The following is a 15,468-nucleotide window of genomic DNA, read 5'->3' as shown; positions in this document are numbered from 1 at the left end:
CCTTATAAAAAGTCTCTCCTCAACTTTTGTAGGCCCCCTTCAGGTACTGGAAGGCTGCCATAAGGTCCTGCCAGAGTCTTCTCTTCTCTAGACTCAAGAGTACCAGCACTCTGCATGTCCTGGTACAGGAGGTGCTCTAGCCCTCTGATCATCTTCATGGACCTCCTCTGGACATGCTCCAGCAGCTCAGTGTCCTTGGCCATAGAACTGGGTGCAGTACAGCAGGTGGGATCTTATAAGAGCAGAGTAGAGGGAAAGGATCGCATCTCTTGACCTGCTGGTCATGCTTCTCTTGATGTAACCCAGGATACAGTTAGTCTTCTGGGCTGCAAGTGTATATTGCCTGCTCATGTTGAATCTTCCATCAGCTGCCACTATGAAATACCTCTCAGGGCTGCTCTCAAGCTGTTCTCTACCCAACCTGCATCTGTGGTTGGGATTGCCACAACCCAGAAACCCTGTTATGTTATAAATTCATGGTGTTGGCATCAGCCCACCTCTCAGGCCTGTCCAGGTCACTCTGGATAGCATCCATTCCCTCTAGTGTGTCAACAGCACCTCCCAGCTTGGTGCTGTTGTAAACTTGACGAGGGTGCATTAAATCTCTCAGTCCATGTCACTTCCAAGGATGTTAATACCAGTCCCAGCACAAACTTCTGAAGAAGGCCAATTGTCACTGGTCTCTACTTAGACACTGAGTCTTTGACTGTAACTCTCCGCGTGTGACCTTCCAACCAATTCCTTATCCAGCGAGTGGTCAATCCATCAAATCCATTTTTCTCTAATTTAGCAACCAGGATATCTGGCAGGACAGTGTCAAATGCTTTGCCCAAGTCCAGGTAGATTACATCAGTTGCTCTTCCTTTATCCACTGACACTGTTACTCTATCATAAAAGGCCAACCAAATTTGTCAAGCGTGACTTGTCCTCAATGTAGCCAGGTTGTTTATGACCAATAACCCCATCTTTATTTTGTATTTGTCTTCACAAGGATCTGCTCCATGATTCTGCCAAGCACAGAGAAGAGGCTGACTGGCCTGTTGTCACGGGTTACTTAGATTTACCTATGCCCGTGACAGGGGAAAGCCACTCTGTAGGGCCCCCTGGGGCCCGGAAAGGAGGGGGAAAAGGGAAATGGGATAAAAACAGCAGCAATCTAAGGAGGAAAAAAACTTATTTTACTAAATATGATATCGGAATACAAGATAACACAATATAATATGATTGAGGCTAATAAATCGAACTAAACAGAGAGAGAGAGTCCCCGAAAACAGAGAGGCCTACTGTGAACTCTAGGCAACACAGCTGGAACGCTTCCCACTCTCTGAGAAGTCCGAGAGAAGAGAGCACTCCAGCCTGGGAACAAGATTATATAGCGTCCTGGTCTCGTGACTTATCACTGACCGTGTTGTTCTCTGGGATATGTCGTCTTCTTCTGTGGACTGGACATTCAATAAAAGTATCCATGCTTTACATGATTTTATGATGTGGAATACTGAAAGCAAAATTACAAAACCATGACACCTGTAGTTCCCTGGATTTCCCCCCCCCCCTCCCTTGAAAATGGGGGTTGTGTTTCCCCTTTCCTGATCAGTGGGAACTTCACCAGGCTGCTGTGACCTTTCAATTATGGTGGATTATGTTTTGGCAACTTCGTCTGACTTCATCTGCCAGTTCCCTCAGAACCCATGGATAGATCTCATTGGGTGCCATGGATCTGTGCACCTTCAGGTTCTTTAGATGGTCTTGAGCCTGATCTTTACTTACGGCAGGCAGAGTATTCAAGCCTGAAGAAAATGAATTTCATGTAGGTTCTCCATTTTGGCAAACAGCAGTTATTATTAAATTATCTTTCATCCCATTTTCTAATCATAGAATTGTAGAATAGCTTAGGTTAGATAACCTTAAAGAATATCCAGTTCCAATCCCCTACAATGGGAAGGGCTGCTATCCACCAGATCAGGCTGCCCAGAGCCCCATCTGGACCCTGAACACCTCCAAAGCTGGGGCATCCACAACTTCTTTGGGCAGCCTGTGCCTGTGCCTCACCAGTAAGGTAAGTAAAGAATTTCTTCTTGACATCAAAATGATTTAAAACAGTTCCCTCTTTTCAAATCACTATGAGAACATTTGGAAAGCTGTTTTCCTGCCTATTTATAAGCTGCCTTTTAAGTACAGGAAGGCTGCAGGGAGGTCTCCCTGGAGCCTTTGCTTCTTCAAGCAAAACAAGCCTAACTCCCTCAACTTTTCTTCATGAGAGAGGAGCCCCAGCCCTCTGATCATCTTTGTGACCCTCCTCTGGATCTACTGCAGCATCTCCATGTTTTTATTGGGTTGTGGACCCAGGACGTGGCCTCATGAACTGGCCACTCCTCCATTGGTGCTGCCCAGGATACAGTAGACCTTCTGGGCTGCAAGAGTACTCTGCTGGTTCATATACAGATTTTTCTCCATCAGGTTCCCCATGTCCTTCTTCATAGGGTTGCTGTCAGTGAATTCTCCTCATCTGTGTTCTTATCTATGATTGTCCTGACTCAAGTGTAACACCTTGTATTTGCCTTCCTGAATCTCATTAGATTCTCATGTGCCCACTTTTTGAATCTTTCTGCATCCCTTCCTTCTATTGTATCAACTGTACCACTCTGCACCACTCCACTATTGGATATGCAGTGACTGCTTTTGAGGTGTAGTCATCAGTGCAGCTCAGTGCATCTTGCAACTGTGAACCCTGCTTGTTGACTTAAAGTCTTTAAGTTACCTCATAATTAGCGGGTGTTTAAAGGCATAAACTCATAGCTTACTGTACAGCAATGCACAGTGACAATAATGTGAAGATGGTTAAAGAGAGGCAGTGATAAGTATCCAAAAGGTGATTTAAAGGAAAGACTCACCCAATAGAGGCCACCAGTCTACTGGAAAACACTGAAGCAATCTCCACCAAGGAGCAATCTCAAAGAGATGCTGCTTCAGTGGTGGTCAGCCCTTAAATGAGGTCTAGAGTAGGGGGAGTCAGGCTCCACCCCTTCCAGGAGCACAGCTGAATTATCCTCACCTGTGCTCCCACAGCTGACCCGAAACTTGCCTCAGCTGATTAATCAGAAGTTCAGGCTGTAATTACCAATTTCCCATACACTTAGTGACTCCTCACTCTATGGTAATACTAAGATATCATCTGCCCCATGCCTGTGTCCTGTTCTGTCAGTGTTAACAGCTTTATTCTGCAGCAGACAAATCAATAGTCTATTATCTCCACTGGTTTGCTACCCTTCCGGGTCCCCTGTAAACACCATGAATACCTTCAGTCTGGCCTTCTCCTTCCTTAGATCTTACCTCTACAGCTGGCTATTAAACAAGGACAAACTAGCTGGGGTTGTCACATGAGCAGTCATCCTCAGAGTCTTGTGCTTTTTGTGGTTGAGAAATCTGTTTATAACTGATAGCATCTCTCAACATGATCATCGTCATGTACATCTGAGTGTGTTTTCAAAGGCATAAAGAAACACATCACTCATAGTCCTCAAACCACAGATGCTATCAGGATTTAGTGAGTGTAGGAGGATTCTGGGAAATAAGAGCAGAGTTAGGAAGAAATGTAAGCAAGAGATGGAAAAAAGAAATTGTAAGAAAGTACAGAAATGAAGGTAGGGGAGAAGTAAAAGAGTATCAACTTTCATGCTTACTTACGATTCCTGTGTTTAATATGATATTTAAAGCAATGGATTTTGGAAAGCAAAAGAGCAGGGGGTGCCACAGTGAGTTAAGGTTTAAGTTGGGTAGCTTGACTATAAAACTGTACAACTCTTGCAGCATTCAGTTGCAGAATTCATCTGAATAAGTTGTTGTCTACACTGGGGAATGGGAGAGCTGGAAGACTGGGAGTATTTATGTTTTAGTTTGGGGAAAAGAAGTTTCCCTACACAAGTTTTCTGGTCAATAACCAGACCAATATGACCTCACTAGTCCAGGTACCAGCTAGCTGTTTCTAACCTTGGCAGCAATGTTGTGAAATGCACTGCTGCAAACTGAATTATAGTGCTATTTGGCCATAATTAGACTTAGAGCTGGGTCTTGTTATGAAAAGGAAATGGTTTCAAACTAAGAGAGAGGAGATTTAGACTGGATATAAGGAAGTGGTTTGTTTTGGTTTGGTTTGGTGTTTTTGTAAGGGTAGTGATGGACTGGAACAGGTTGCCCAGAGAGGTAGTGGATGCCTTGTCCCTAAAGACATTCAAGGTCATGGTGGAGGGGCTCTGAGCAACCTGATCGACCTGTAGGTATCTCTGTTCATTGCAGGGGAGTTGGAATAGATGACCCTTTAAAGGTCATCTATTAAATTCGAATGATTCCACAATTCTATGACACAAAAATGAAAAACCTGTATTTGGGAGAAGTTGTGTTAAGAGTTTTTGAATATACCAGTAATATTCCACAATAAAGCATTATATGGGAATGATTTAGGGGATTAATTTCTCTTCACAAAAAGTTATAGATAAAAATCTGTGAAACAAGATAAAAGGAAATGAGTAACTGCAAGCTTAAGTCATGAAGACTTGTAATAGATCAAACCCTGGTTAAGTGATAGGAATCTGAATCATATAAAGTGGTTGTTCCGAAAGCAGGCAGGAACTGACCAGCTGTGACTTTTATTGTTTACTAAAATATAAAGTTCAGAAATAGAAATGGTCAAAACTGCTTGGCTGAGTAAAAACCTATTTAAAGACCTGAGGTGTGACACAGATCTGATCTCAGTAAGATCTGAATAAAACAATGACATTTAATTTTTGGAAGAGCGAGGAGGCTTTAGGAAAGTGTTGTCCACTTCCTGTATCAGAAGTATCTTGGGAGATGTGAACCAGTGAGCCCATCTCCCTTTGGGATGGTGCAGATGTAGATGAAGCATGCACAGAGGCTACCCAGATCAGGCTCTTTGTGTTTTCAGGCATGTAATTCCTGTAAGACTGGTTATATTAATGTTGTCTTTTTTTCATTCCATTCTTTTGAGAGAGGAAAGCTACCAGTGTTCACCTTTTATGGGAGTGCTCACAAGCAAGTGAGAGATTTGTGTTTGTATTATTCTCTTTATAAATATTTCAAGCCATTGTATCAGAGTCTCCTGACCATTGAACTGCAGGTTAAGCCACGTGGCTGCTGCAATTCAATTTGAACTCCTTCTGTTGTGCAACCAAGTGTGCAAACCAATGGGTCAGTCAGGGGGGAAGAGAAAGCACTAGAATAAAAGATGATGATGTAGCACTGTGGTTGAGGTACAAAGAAGAAATTAAAGACCTGAAGATTCTTTTCTGATTTTTAGGTTTAATATAAGTGAAAAATAATCCTACAAAGACTGGAACTCAAACTTTCTGCTTTTATGTGAATGTCTAAAACTGTTAAGCATGTTTTGAGTCTTCAGGCTTTTCTGTACCATACCATAAAAGAGCTGATGGGTGCAATTTTTTGCTTACCTGTGGTGTACAATGAACTTTTTTCACCTTTCTGTGGACAACGAAATCTCAGGAGGTGAGTAGAAAACAAGTGAGACAACTGACAAGGCACAGATCTTTCTGCCTTGGAAAAGAGCATTCAGTCCTCATGTGTCCCAAGAGCTAAATATCTTACAAGTGTTTACTGTTTGATACAGTAACATACTGGAATCATGCACAAATATGTAGGAATGGAAAACAGAAGATAAATTTTATATCATCACCCACATGCAGCAGAAATGAAAGCATTGCAGATTGATAAATACTGCAGCACACAGCTCTCACAGGGACATGAGAGCTGGTTAGGCTTTCCTCTCCTAAGATGAGTGTTAAATACTATTTTGATTGTCAGTTTTCATGAAGACTTCAAGTACATTTGGTCTTCTGTATCTGCAGGATGTCACAGTGAATGACAATAACTGGAGCCTGGTATACATTACTACTCCATACCTTTCTTCCTTTCTTACTACTTAAATAGAATAAAACATGCCAGAACAAGACATGCATCACTTGCATGTTTGGAAAACAAGCAAGCAAGCATGTGGTGGGGAGCCCACTGCAAGTAACTGTGTGCATGTTCATTGGCTTCACTGAGGGAACAACATCTGGGGAAGGTAGCTGTTCTGGAAGGGCTCATACATAGAGAAGAAAAGTGATGGGCCCAGTAATGATGAGCCATGAATTTCAGCTCCAAGAGCTCTGCTGTAAAACAAGCAAACTGAAAACTCTCATTGTAGCACAGTTTCTCAAATGAAATCACTGACTCCTGGCTGGAGAAATGTGCCCAGCTCCTGAGAGCAGAGTCTCTTTTCCTGTTGAGGTCTTCCCCTCGTGGATCTGAGCATGTTGACATCTCAGTTGGTGAACCAGCTCTGGGTTAGGGAGTGGTCTAGACATTTCTGTGACTCTGTATGGTCACACTGTTCTCTTTGGAATGAGAGAAGTAGAAGACTGCCTAATCTCATTTGTTATGCACTACCTTAGTTCTTTAAACTGTTGTCATTTTAGCAGCTGTATGTATGCTTAGACTGTAGCTGGTTGATTTTTATTTAGGATTGACAAGTCTTTGATTGTGAAGTATTCTTTTGTACAGTTGCTTTTGTAGATTAGACCTGTGAATGCTTCGCACATTCGGGTTTGCATGGTTTTCAAGGAATCTTCTCTAACATGTATGTAGCATCTATCATCAGTCTTCTATATTGTGCATATCCTCATATATGTACATGATACTGTTATGAACATTATTGTGTACACTCACTAAAGGTTTGGATCCTTGGTGCAGAGCACAAACTCATCCTATGCCTCACTTTCTTCAAAAGTGCTTTGTGACTGGAAAACAATGAATTCACCGAGTGATAATCCCACTCAGAGACAGCACAGAACAGAAAATAGGTGGAAAAAATATATAGAAGCTGTATACACTCTACAATATTGATAGGTATATATAAGTATTGATATGCCTCAATGAGTATGTAAATGTTGTAAATTAGTGGCTTGGTTCTTTGCAGACCCAATGTAATTCTGAAAATAATTCACAGGGTAAGTTTAATATTGGAGAGTTTTTGTGTCATTAAAAATTATCTTTCATTTTTTATTCACTTCTGTTGCAGTTTAGTTGATTCTATCACCAACAGAAGAGCTTCCCCTCATCCACCTTTCCCTCTTCTGTGGGAGAGAGGGGAAAGAAGTAGGAAGTATGCAACCTAGTTATCTAGGTATAGCTAATTTACTACAAATGATAAAAGGAGTTAGTTAAAGGTAATAAACCGAACAATGTGAGAGAGATGTTCTGGCTGTGTTGCTCACTGCACTACTGGAAACAGAAGAGAGGTCTTCTCTCTCACTATAATATTCCTTCACCAGGAATCAGAAATCACACAGGGAGTGCTGGAGTATTCTGGGGCTGTAGTTTCTCTCTTCTTAATGTATCTTCTCAGAGAGCAGGAACACATGTAAAATGACAGTGCCAGGGGCAGGACAAGGAAATGCAGCTTCTTGGCACTGTGTTCCATCAATGAAACAGCTTGCTGCATGATATGATGATATGGAAAACTGATAAAACCAGGACAGCTTCCTTTCTCACAGCTCAGACAAGACACCTTTCATCCTGAGGAGCAGGCTTCACTTGGGAAAGACATGCAATTTTACTTGAGATTAGCTAACTGATGGTAAGAGGCACGTGGCTACATTCACACAATTTGTCTACTCTGCCATAGTCTATTCCACAAGATAAAATAAGAAACAGATAAAATTATAGAACCATAGAATGGACTGGGTTGGAAGGAACTTTAAAGACCATCCAGTTCCAACCCTATTTCTATGGGCAGCACGTCCACCTGCTAGATCAGACTGCTAAGGGTCCCATTCAACTTGACCTGCATCACCTCCAGAGATGCAGCATCCACAGCTTCTCTGGGAAGCCTTTTCCAGTGCCTCATTGCCCTCTGGGTAAAGAACTTCCTCCTAACATCTAATCTGAATTTCCCCCTTTTTACTTTAAAACCATTACTCCTTTCTCTATCACTACACTCACTGATAAAGTCTGTCTCCAGCTTTCTTTTGGGCCTCTTTATGTACTGAAAGGCCACTAAAAGATATCCCTAGAGCATCCTCTGAACAACCTCAACTCTTATCAGCCTTTCCTCATAGGAAGGGTGTTCTAATACAGTAATCACTTCTGTTGCCTTAACAGGTCCACATTAAAGGATGTATGTGTAGTACTGTAACAGTGACTTCTTTAATGTCATCAGCAATAGTAGAGACCTGGACTAACACATTGTCAACTCTAGTTATGGCCAGTCTCTGATGTTTCTGGGGGGAAAATACAAAATTAAAACAAAAACAAAAGCTTTTTTATTTTTCTTTTTAAACTATGCAAAAGATGATAACAAATGAAATAAATGGCTCTGGTTAATTATTTATTTCAACATCAAATACACTGATAAAAATCTTGCACCAACTGGGTAGCCTATCAGATTTTTCATTTAGACTCTTCAGAACATTTAGGTGCAAAACAAAGAAATAAAACTCACCAAAACAAAGACATGAATAATTTTATATGCATCAGTAAAAGAACAGAATACTTCAACAAATACATTATGGCAGCTGAGTCTATACCAAATAAAGGACTTTCCATTGAAAGACTACATAATGCACACAAAAGCATCAGTTATAGTATATACAACAAGGTGATACATAAAGTGGCTTGTTAATGAAAGTCTCGAGACCAGCAGTCTATCCCTTCTGCTTTCAGTGGACACTTGCTGAAGAAACAGACTTCTAGTTATAGGCACACAGGAGTACAGAGCATACTAATTTGCAAGATGGCAGCATATACTTTTTTTTCTTATTCTTTTAATTTTTTAGGCACATTTGAATGCAAAAGTGGTTGGTTTTTTGTTTTTTTTTTTAGTTTTTTATTTTTTAAACACAGTGCAAAATGGAATAAGGCTATTTACATTTGAAAGATGAAAGAGACTGCAAGTAGAAAAAGCGGGATATTAATGTCAATTCTCAGATTAATTTGAGATTCTGCTATAGATGCAGGTGGCAGCAAAGTCTGGTTCATATTACAATATGATTGTTTACATGACTTGTCCTTCACGTACGCCGAATTTCTTTCATCTCTAAAGCTATACTGCAGTTGAAGGCAGCATTGTAAAAGGCCATCTCTTCATTAAGAGAAAGAAATTCATTTTGCATAAGTTCAGCTGAGAATGCCTTATATACAAAATCCCATTAGCTTTAGGTTGGGTTGCATTCTAGTTTTAAAGCAGGATATATATATATATAAAAGAGAGGCTTATTATATTCCTACCAAAGCCTGTGGTAAGACTCAGACCAGAGTGAGGCAGAATTTTTACATTGCTGGTAGTTTGATTAATTTTAACCATTTGGCTCAGCTCCTAAGGAATCAGTCAGTCTCAGCTGGGACTGATAGGGGCTCCACTAAAAAACTGCTTTTGATGATGGTCTGAAAGGTTTGATGTTTTCTCTCTTTTCTATTTTTTCAGTTTAAATTGTAGCAACATGCTGAACAGTCCTTGCAATATCCTTGGGAGCTCAGTTCTTTTTTGCTTTAATTATTATAACGTTAAACTATTAAACACCTTAGTGTACAGGAGAAAAAAATATTCAAGATATATCACTGAAACATAATAGTAAATTTATCATGAACACGCACCAAGAAACCCTCATTAAAATAATTTACCCCAGTACAAATTCTACTGCCCCAACTGACAGTTTTACCTGAGACAAAGTCTGCAAGATCGAGAAATGGCTCGAACCATTACAAACTAGAGTAGCTTTTACATATTGTTGGAAAGACCAACTCCACTGGGTGCTACACATCATTCTATACACATCCTCTCCTGCCTCCATAGTTTTTGGTATTATTTCAGGAACAGAAACCATATTCTCAAGCAAATCTAGTTCATTGGGTCTATTTCTGGCTGATGCTGGTATTACATACCCTATGATTCTAGGATGGTTGGGTGGTTTTTTTTGTTTGTTTGTTTGTTGTTGTTGTTTTTTTAGGTTTTCTGTTTGGTTTTTTTATTTGTTTTTGTTTTCTAATCTACATATAAACATTATAAAATAATTATTTCATTAGCTTTCAAGAGACATCTCTATGAATGTTTTGGTAAAAGCATTATTAGCTGCCTTGAATAGTTTTCTTTAAATTCTTTTTCTTTTTTTTAAACATGCTATATATATCTTTGTTTAATATCCAGCACCAGGTATTCAGGTAGTACTGGCTTGTCAGCTGCAAATATAAAGCATATATGTATATATATAGAGATATGTATATATACACACATAAAATAACATCCTGTGAAATAATAATTATTGAATGTCAGGCACAATTGTCTGCATACACGAGAGCATAATTTGGAATTCCATATGAAAAAAGCTACCACTTGTATATAATAGACTTTAATTTCTTGAATAGCTACATTCAACAGTCTGATATGTGGACAATCGTCTTTTCAGATAACTGTGGGAAGGTTACTATATTAATTAAGGTGCTACTTCAAATAAAAGATCTTCAACAAGTTAAAGACATCGGTCCTGAGACTGCCTCAAGCTAAACAAATGCATCTCTGGAAAACACTGTTTTTCTTTATTGGGTGCCCTTAACAGTTGTAACCACATAATTGACTCTAAATGATTTCACTGCCAGGGCTGAGTCTAGGAGAGCATTTGTAATTATGGCTGTGAACTGAAAGATTATTTCCTGTGTTCTGGGCCTCCACTTGATACCCTTCCATATGCTGCATACCACTTCAATTCATACTTGCCCATTTTTGCTGGGACAATCTGTTGAAAGCAAAGGTACTTAACCTATGGAGAATCATCAAAATCTGGCCCTTTTTTGTGAATTGCTTTCCATCAACTATTTTCTTCTTCTAGGACAAATTTACATTTGATTTGATGCAGTACATTTTTCTGGTATATACATACAAGGGGAGACGTTTATTTCAAACAATTTGCTTAGCAGCTGCTGAGCCACAAGCTTGATCTTCATGGCTTGTCATATAGAACACACAAGCTGCACATAGAGCACTGAAATCTTGTAGCACGAGGCTGCACGTAAATAATGATGGTGTAAGCACAGAAGTGTATCTACAGGAATTCCTGTGTTCCACACAAATTTTAACCTGCACTCACATGAGGGCGTTCATGATTTTCCTAACACGTTCAAAAACCATCTACTAACTGTGACAAAATGTGTATTTTCTTTCAAGGCATTTGAAAGCCTTCCAAAAGCCCTTAAGTACCAAATTTGCACACACACACACACACACACACAGTCTTAATGAATACACAAAAATACAACTCCTTCAGCACATTCAGAAAAAAAACAACACTATTACACGCATTAATAAAAGGCCTATTAACTTACAGTGACTGCTTCACACATTCAGATTTGCACAGTTTTCAAGGAATCTTCTCCAACACGTAGGTAGCATCTATCATTAGATTTCTAAACTGTACTTATCCTCAGGTATGTACATGAGACTGTTAAGGACATTATTATGTACACTCACTAAAGAACTGGATCCATGATGCGGAGCACAAACTCATCCTATGCCTCGTTCTCTTCACAATTGCTCTGACACTGGAACTCACTGAACATTGCTTGTTTAACAGTGAGCATGGTTAGACATAGGCATTCCTGTACCGCACTATTATTATTTCCTATATTTAGTCTTGGTATATTACAATCATCATAACCTAACATAAAGGCTAAAAGAAGCATCCCCAAACCCTCCTATGGCGCTGTGGCCAGCTGCTATGAAGCAGCCTATACATGTGCTATCAAACTTCCTTACTTACAGGTGGTCATTTCCAACCAGCTATTGAAATAGTCCCTGGTCTGTGCTAACTCCCTAATTGCACGTGAAAAACAGGTGTGCAGGTAGCACAGGCAAAGATTGTCATTAAAGAAATAAAATATCCCCACAAAACATAATAATCAGGTTCCAGTACCCAGCAACATTCTGTGACATTTGATTTTCTAGCATTAAAGGCAGTTAAACAGCAGCACAAACTCCCATTTTGGACAGTTTATACAGTGGATAGGTTGGTCTTCTTCTTCAGTGTCTCTCTTTCATAAGTTGCTGAAATTCTTACTGTCAGTGGACCTTTTGTATATTTATGGTTCATCTGAAGAATCCAACCAACCTGCATGAAAAGCAATTACACACATGCACGGAGAAAGCCAGATGCACCCTCGATGTGCAGTTCTGGAGTCATCCGCCATGTCTAAGTCACATTGCCCAGTTGCGGTGCCATAGAAGAGTTGGATATTAACAGTGATCTTTGAGTTTCCCCCAGTGAGAGCCAAAGGAAAGCAACATAGTGCAAAACCTGTTGCACTGGCTCTCATAGCAGCCCTTCCCAGTACAGTTAGGGAAGACTGCCACAAGAGTGATCATCCCACCCTGCTATGCCAGTCTTACACTGGTATCCTCATCTCTTGGTTTGTAGCACAAAAAAGCAAAGGACAGGAAAAGATTTTTTCATAAAATAGCTTTGGTTTGTGTATGTTATAGAAGGCATGGGTTTTATGGTTTTGTTTTCCTGGCATGACGATTTCTGTAATCACCAGGTCTGATTTAAGAGAGATTATCCATGTTATCTATATCTCTGCTTGCCATGTTGCTTACGATTTATACACAGCCAAGCAACAGAATTTTATTTCCTAGGATCAGACAAGATAGGATGCACACAATGTAATTTGGCTAGGGGATAGGATAAGAGAATCTAAGAGTTTAGTCAGTATGATCTTGAAAAGAAGCTGTCTGCAGATGCAAACCAATAAGGTTTTCAACAGTTTTCAATATAAAGAGCCCTCTTCTAGTTGAGGAAGAAGGGAGGCACAAATCAACCCAAACTATCAAGGCAGTCACTAGCATTGCAATTTCACTGTGGCACACTAAGATGCTGATCAACTTCCTGTTATCCCTCACAGAAACATATCCAGAATCAACCAAACTGCTTCAAAGTTTCAGGCAACTAAAGTACTAAGAGGGCTCAGAATTTTGGGTGGATACTAAGGCTCCCACCCAGAAGATGCAAATATGCATGGGTGTTATGGCCTATTAATTTATGGCAAACAAAATGTTACAGTTTATATTAGGACTTAGCCAACCCACATGCAAAAGTAGATTAAAACACTGCAAATTTCAAATTAAGTTAGCCTGACGATCCTTGCTAGGTGTTCATAGCAATGAAATGTCTTTTGTTTAGAATAAGCAATCAATTTAGGCAAGCTCTTGACAAACACTCAAATGGAAAATGCAGGTGGCTGATGTCATTGGAGTGTTGGCAAATGTGGCACTGTAGACGAAATGAAGCATGAGCTAGGTAGTACGCTGCTGGGTTTCTCATACCATCATATACTCTGACTTTTGTTTATATTGTATTCTGCATACTCTCCTCTTCTTTGCTGTTAATGTAAAAGGACTGCAGGGAATGAGATGAAGCTGGTGCAGTTGTCAGCTGGCTTCGGTTCTCCTCTTCCATTGGTGCAGCACTCCTGGCTGCTGGCGCATGTAGGCGATGAGCGTCCAGCATCTCCAGTAAGAGGTCATAGAGCGGAACTACATTTTTACACTTCATATTGTACAGGTGCTCCATTCCTTTGTTGCTGTGGGTTTTAACAAAATGGCAGTTACTTCCCAAACATACTCTGAAAAAGCATGGTAACTAAAATGAAGGCAAAGAAACTCCTTAAAATGCACACATGAAAAACCATACCTTGACATAAAATCTTCGTGTTCTGGCTCTGGGAGCTTTAGTACTGTGTGATGCTTATTTTGATTTTAATTTTATTAAATGTGATCTTGAAAATTAAAATCTAGATAACAGAAATGCCTCTATATTTAATAAAGGAATATAATATCTGCTGCATATTTGCATAGGTTTTTCATGCTGCAGACACCCCAGCTAGTGAGCAGCTACCTTCAGAAGTAATTATGTAAGGGAGAATCACTGCTGAGACTACCAACTAACTGCATGTCTCAGGCCCTTCACCACTAATTAGCAAAGGGCACAGTGCTCTAGATTGGGACTCAGGAGATCCGCTTTTATCTTCATCCATAATATACATATAATGATAATAATATCTTTTGTAAAGTGATTCGTAATCAAGCCACTTGTGAGAGGTATCTATTCAAAGGTAAGTTTTTTATTAAATCCTATCTTACAGGAGACTAGGGTTTGTAGAATTAGGCTTATTTTTTATTGTAGAATTACCTTATTTTTCGTGTACTCACTACCTTCCAAAGAGAATAACAAGATGTGTAGTATTAAAAGCAGACAGTGTTTATGGCATTATCAAAACGAGAAGGAAAATAAAAAAGAGAAACAAGGAAAATGTTTACTCCTTCCACACAATAATCCAGAATATGGTTTTGCAGGTCCATCTACACTTATGGAAAGAGGAAGAGGACAGTGGTTTACCTTTTATATAATGGCAACACACACACACACACACACACACACAATGAAGGAAAGCATAACTCCAAGAACACGTGTACATTTGCAAAACCTCCTGCTTGCACCTAAACATGCACCTAACCTTGCTCCTACCTCATATGCCTGATGTGAGAGAGGATGAGGAGGAGCTGAGCCAGTCGCCGGTGCTGCTGCTGCAGAGAAAGACCTGACTTTGCCATGAAGTGTATCAGAGTATCTGTGATTTTGTCCAGAACACGGTGGATATAGTCTCTCTCTTCCAGAGATTTCAAGGTGCTGGAAAGAAAAGTGTACACACCTGGAGTAGGAAGGAGAAAGAAAACCACAGAGAAAAATTACTCTGATATTCAGATTTACTCCCCATATGCCTCATGGTGGCCTCTTTGGCTGCATGAAACCACAGGAGCTTCCTGTGAGCACCCTGCTTTTAAGGCCCCAGTGCATATAAAATTCTAATCACCTGGCAGCTGAGAAGTACGTGGGGACAGGACAGAGGAAGGCGAGGAAAAAAAATAAAGTGATCCAGATCTTCCATAAAGTACTGCTTGGAAAGGGCAGCATTATCTAGGAACCCATCCACAGAATTAATCATTTTGATTAAGGAGGTGAAGAAGGAAAATAACCACTTTACAGACGTGAAGAACACAGTCTTTCCTAGAGAAACTTTCATCCCACCATGGGGCTTGGATTTAGCCACTGTGGTTAGAGCAGGAAGACAAAGATGATGCGTCTTCCTCACCCCATGCCGCTTAAGGTCAGGGCTAGCTGGCAGAGGTGGCATGGTTCACCTCTACCCTGCAGCCAGACCTGACTGTGAACTGCTCTCCTCTCTCAGTCACTCAGCCCCAAAACCATGAGGAGACGCTCCTGCCACTTGAGAGCTCTGCAGAACTTACTGACCTAGCCCAGGCTGACAGCAGTATTTGCTAATATTTCTGCTGTTTGATGCTTGAATTCTGGTGGCCTGCTAGGCAGTCTAGGACTGAACGATATGTTACCACAA

General features: G+C 40.3%; 1 protein-coding gene across 5 annotated transcripts in view; it reads right to left on the bottom strand.

The window, feature by feature from the left end:
• Positions 1-8,385: 8,385 nt before the first annotated feature.
• The window catches only part of ESR1 (estrogen receptor 1), a 175,167-nt gene continuing 168,084 nt past the window's right edge, over positions 8,386-15,468 (bottom strand). For 4 of the 5 annotated variants that reach the window (XM_032443212.2, XM_032443211.2, XM_085540908.1 and 1 more), the window contains 2 exons: positions 14,580-14,763; positions 8,386-13,635 (listed from right to left, as the gene is read on the bottom strand). In XM_032443212.2, coding sequence (XP_032299103.1) covers positions 13,401-13,635; positions 14,580-14,763 — 419 coding nt within the window. In that variant the 3' untranslated portion in view covers positions 8,386-13,400. 5 annotated transcript variants of the gene reach the window in all.

This window comes from Coturnix japonica, chromosome 3 (genome assembly GCF_054131305.1).
Source record: "Coturnix japonica strain WE chromosome 3, WE-NBRP24, whole genome shotgun sequence".
In the NCBI taxonomy this organism is placed as follows: domain Eukaryota; kingdom Metazoa; phylum Chordata; class Aves; order Galliformes; family Phasianidae; genus Coturnix; species Coturnix japonica.
The sequence above is the reverse complement of the archived record's forward strand: the minus strand, read 5'-3'. Positions and strand labels throughout refer to the sequence as shown.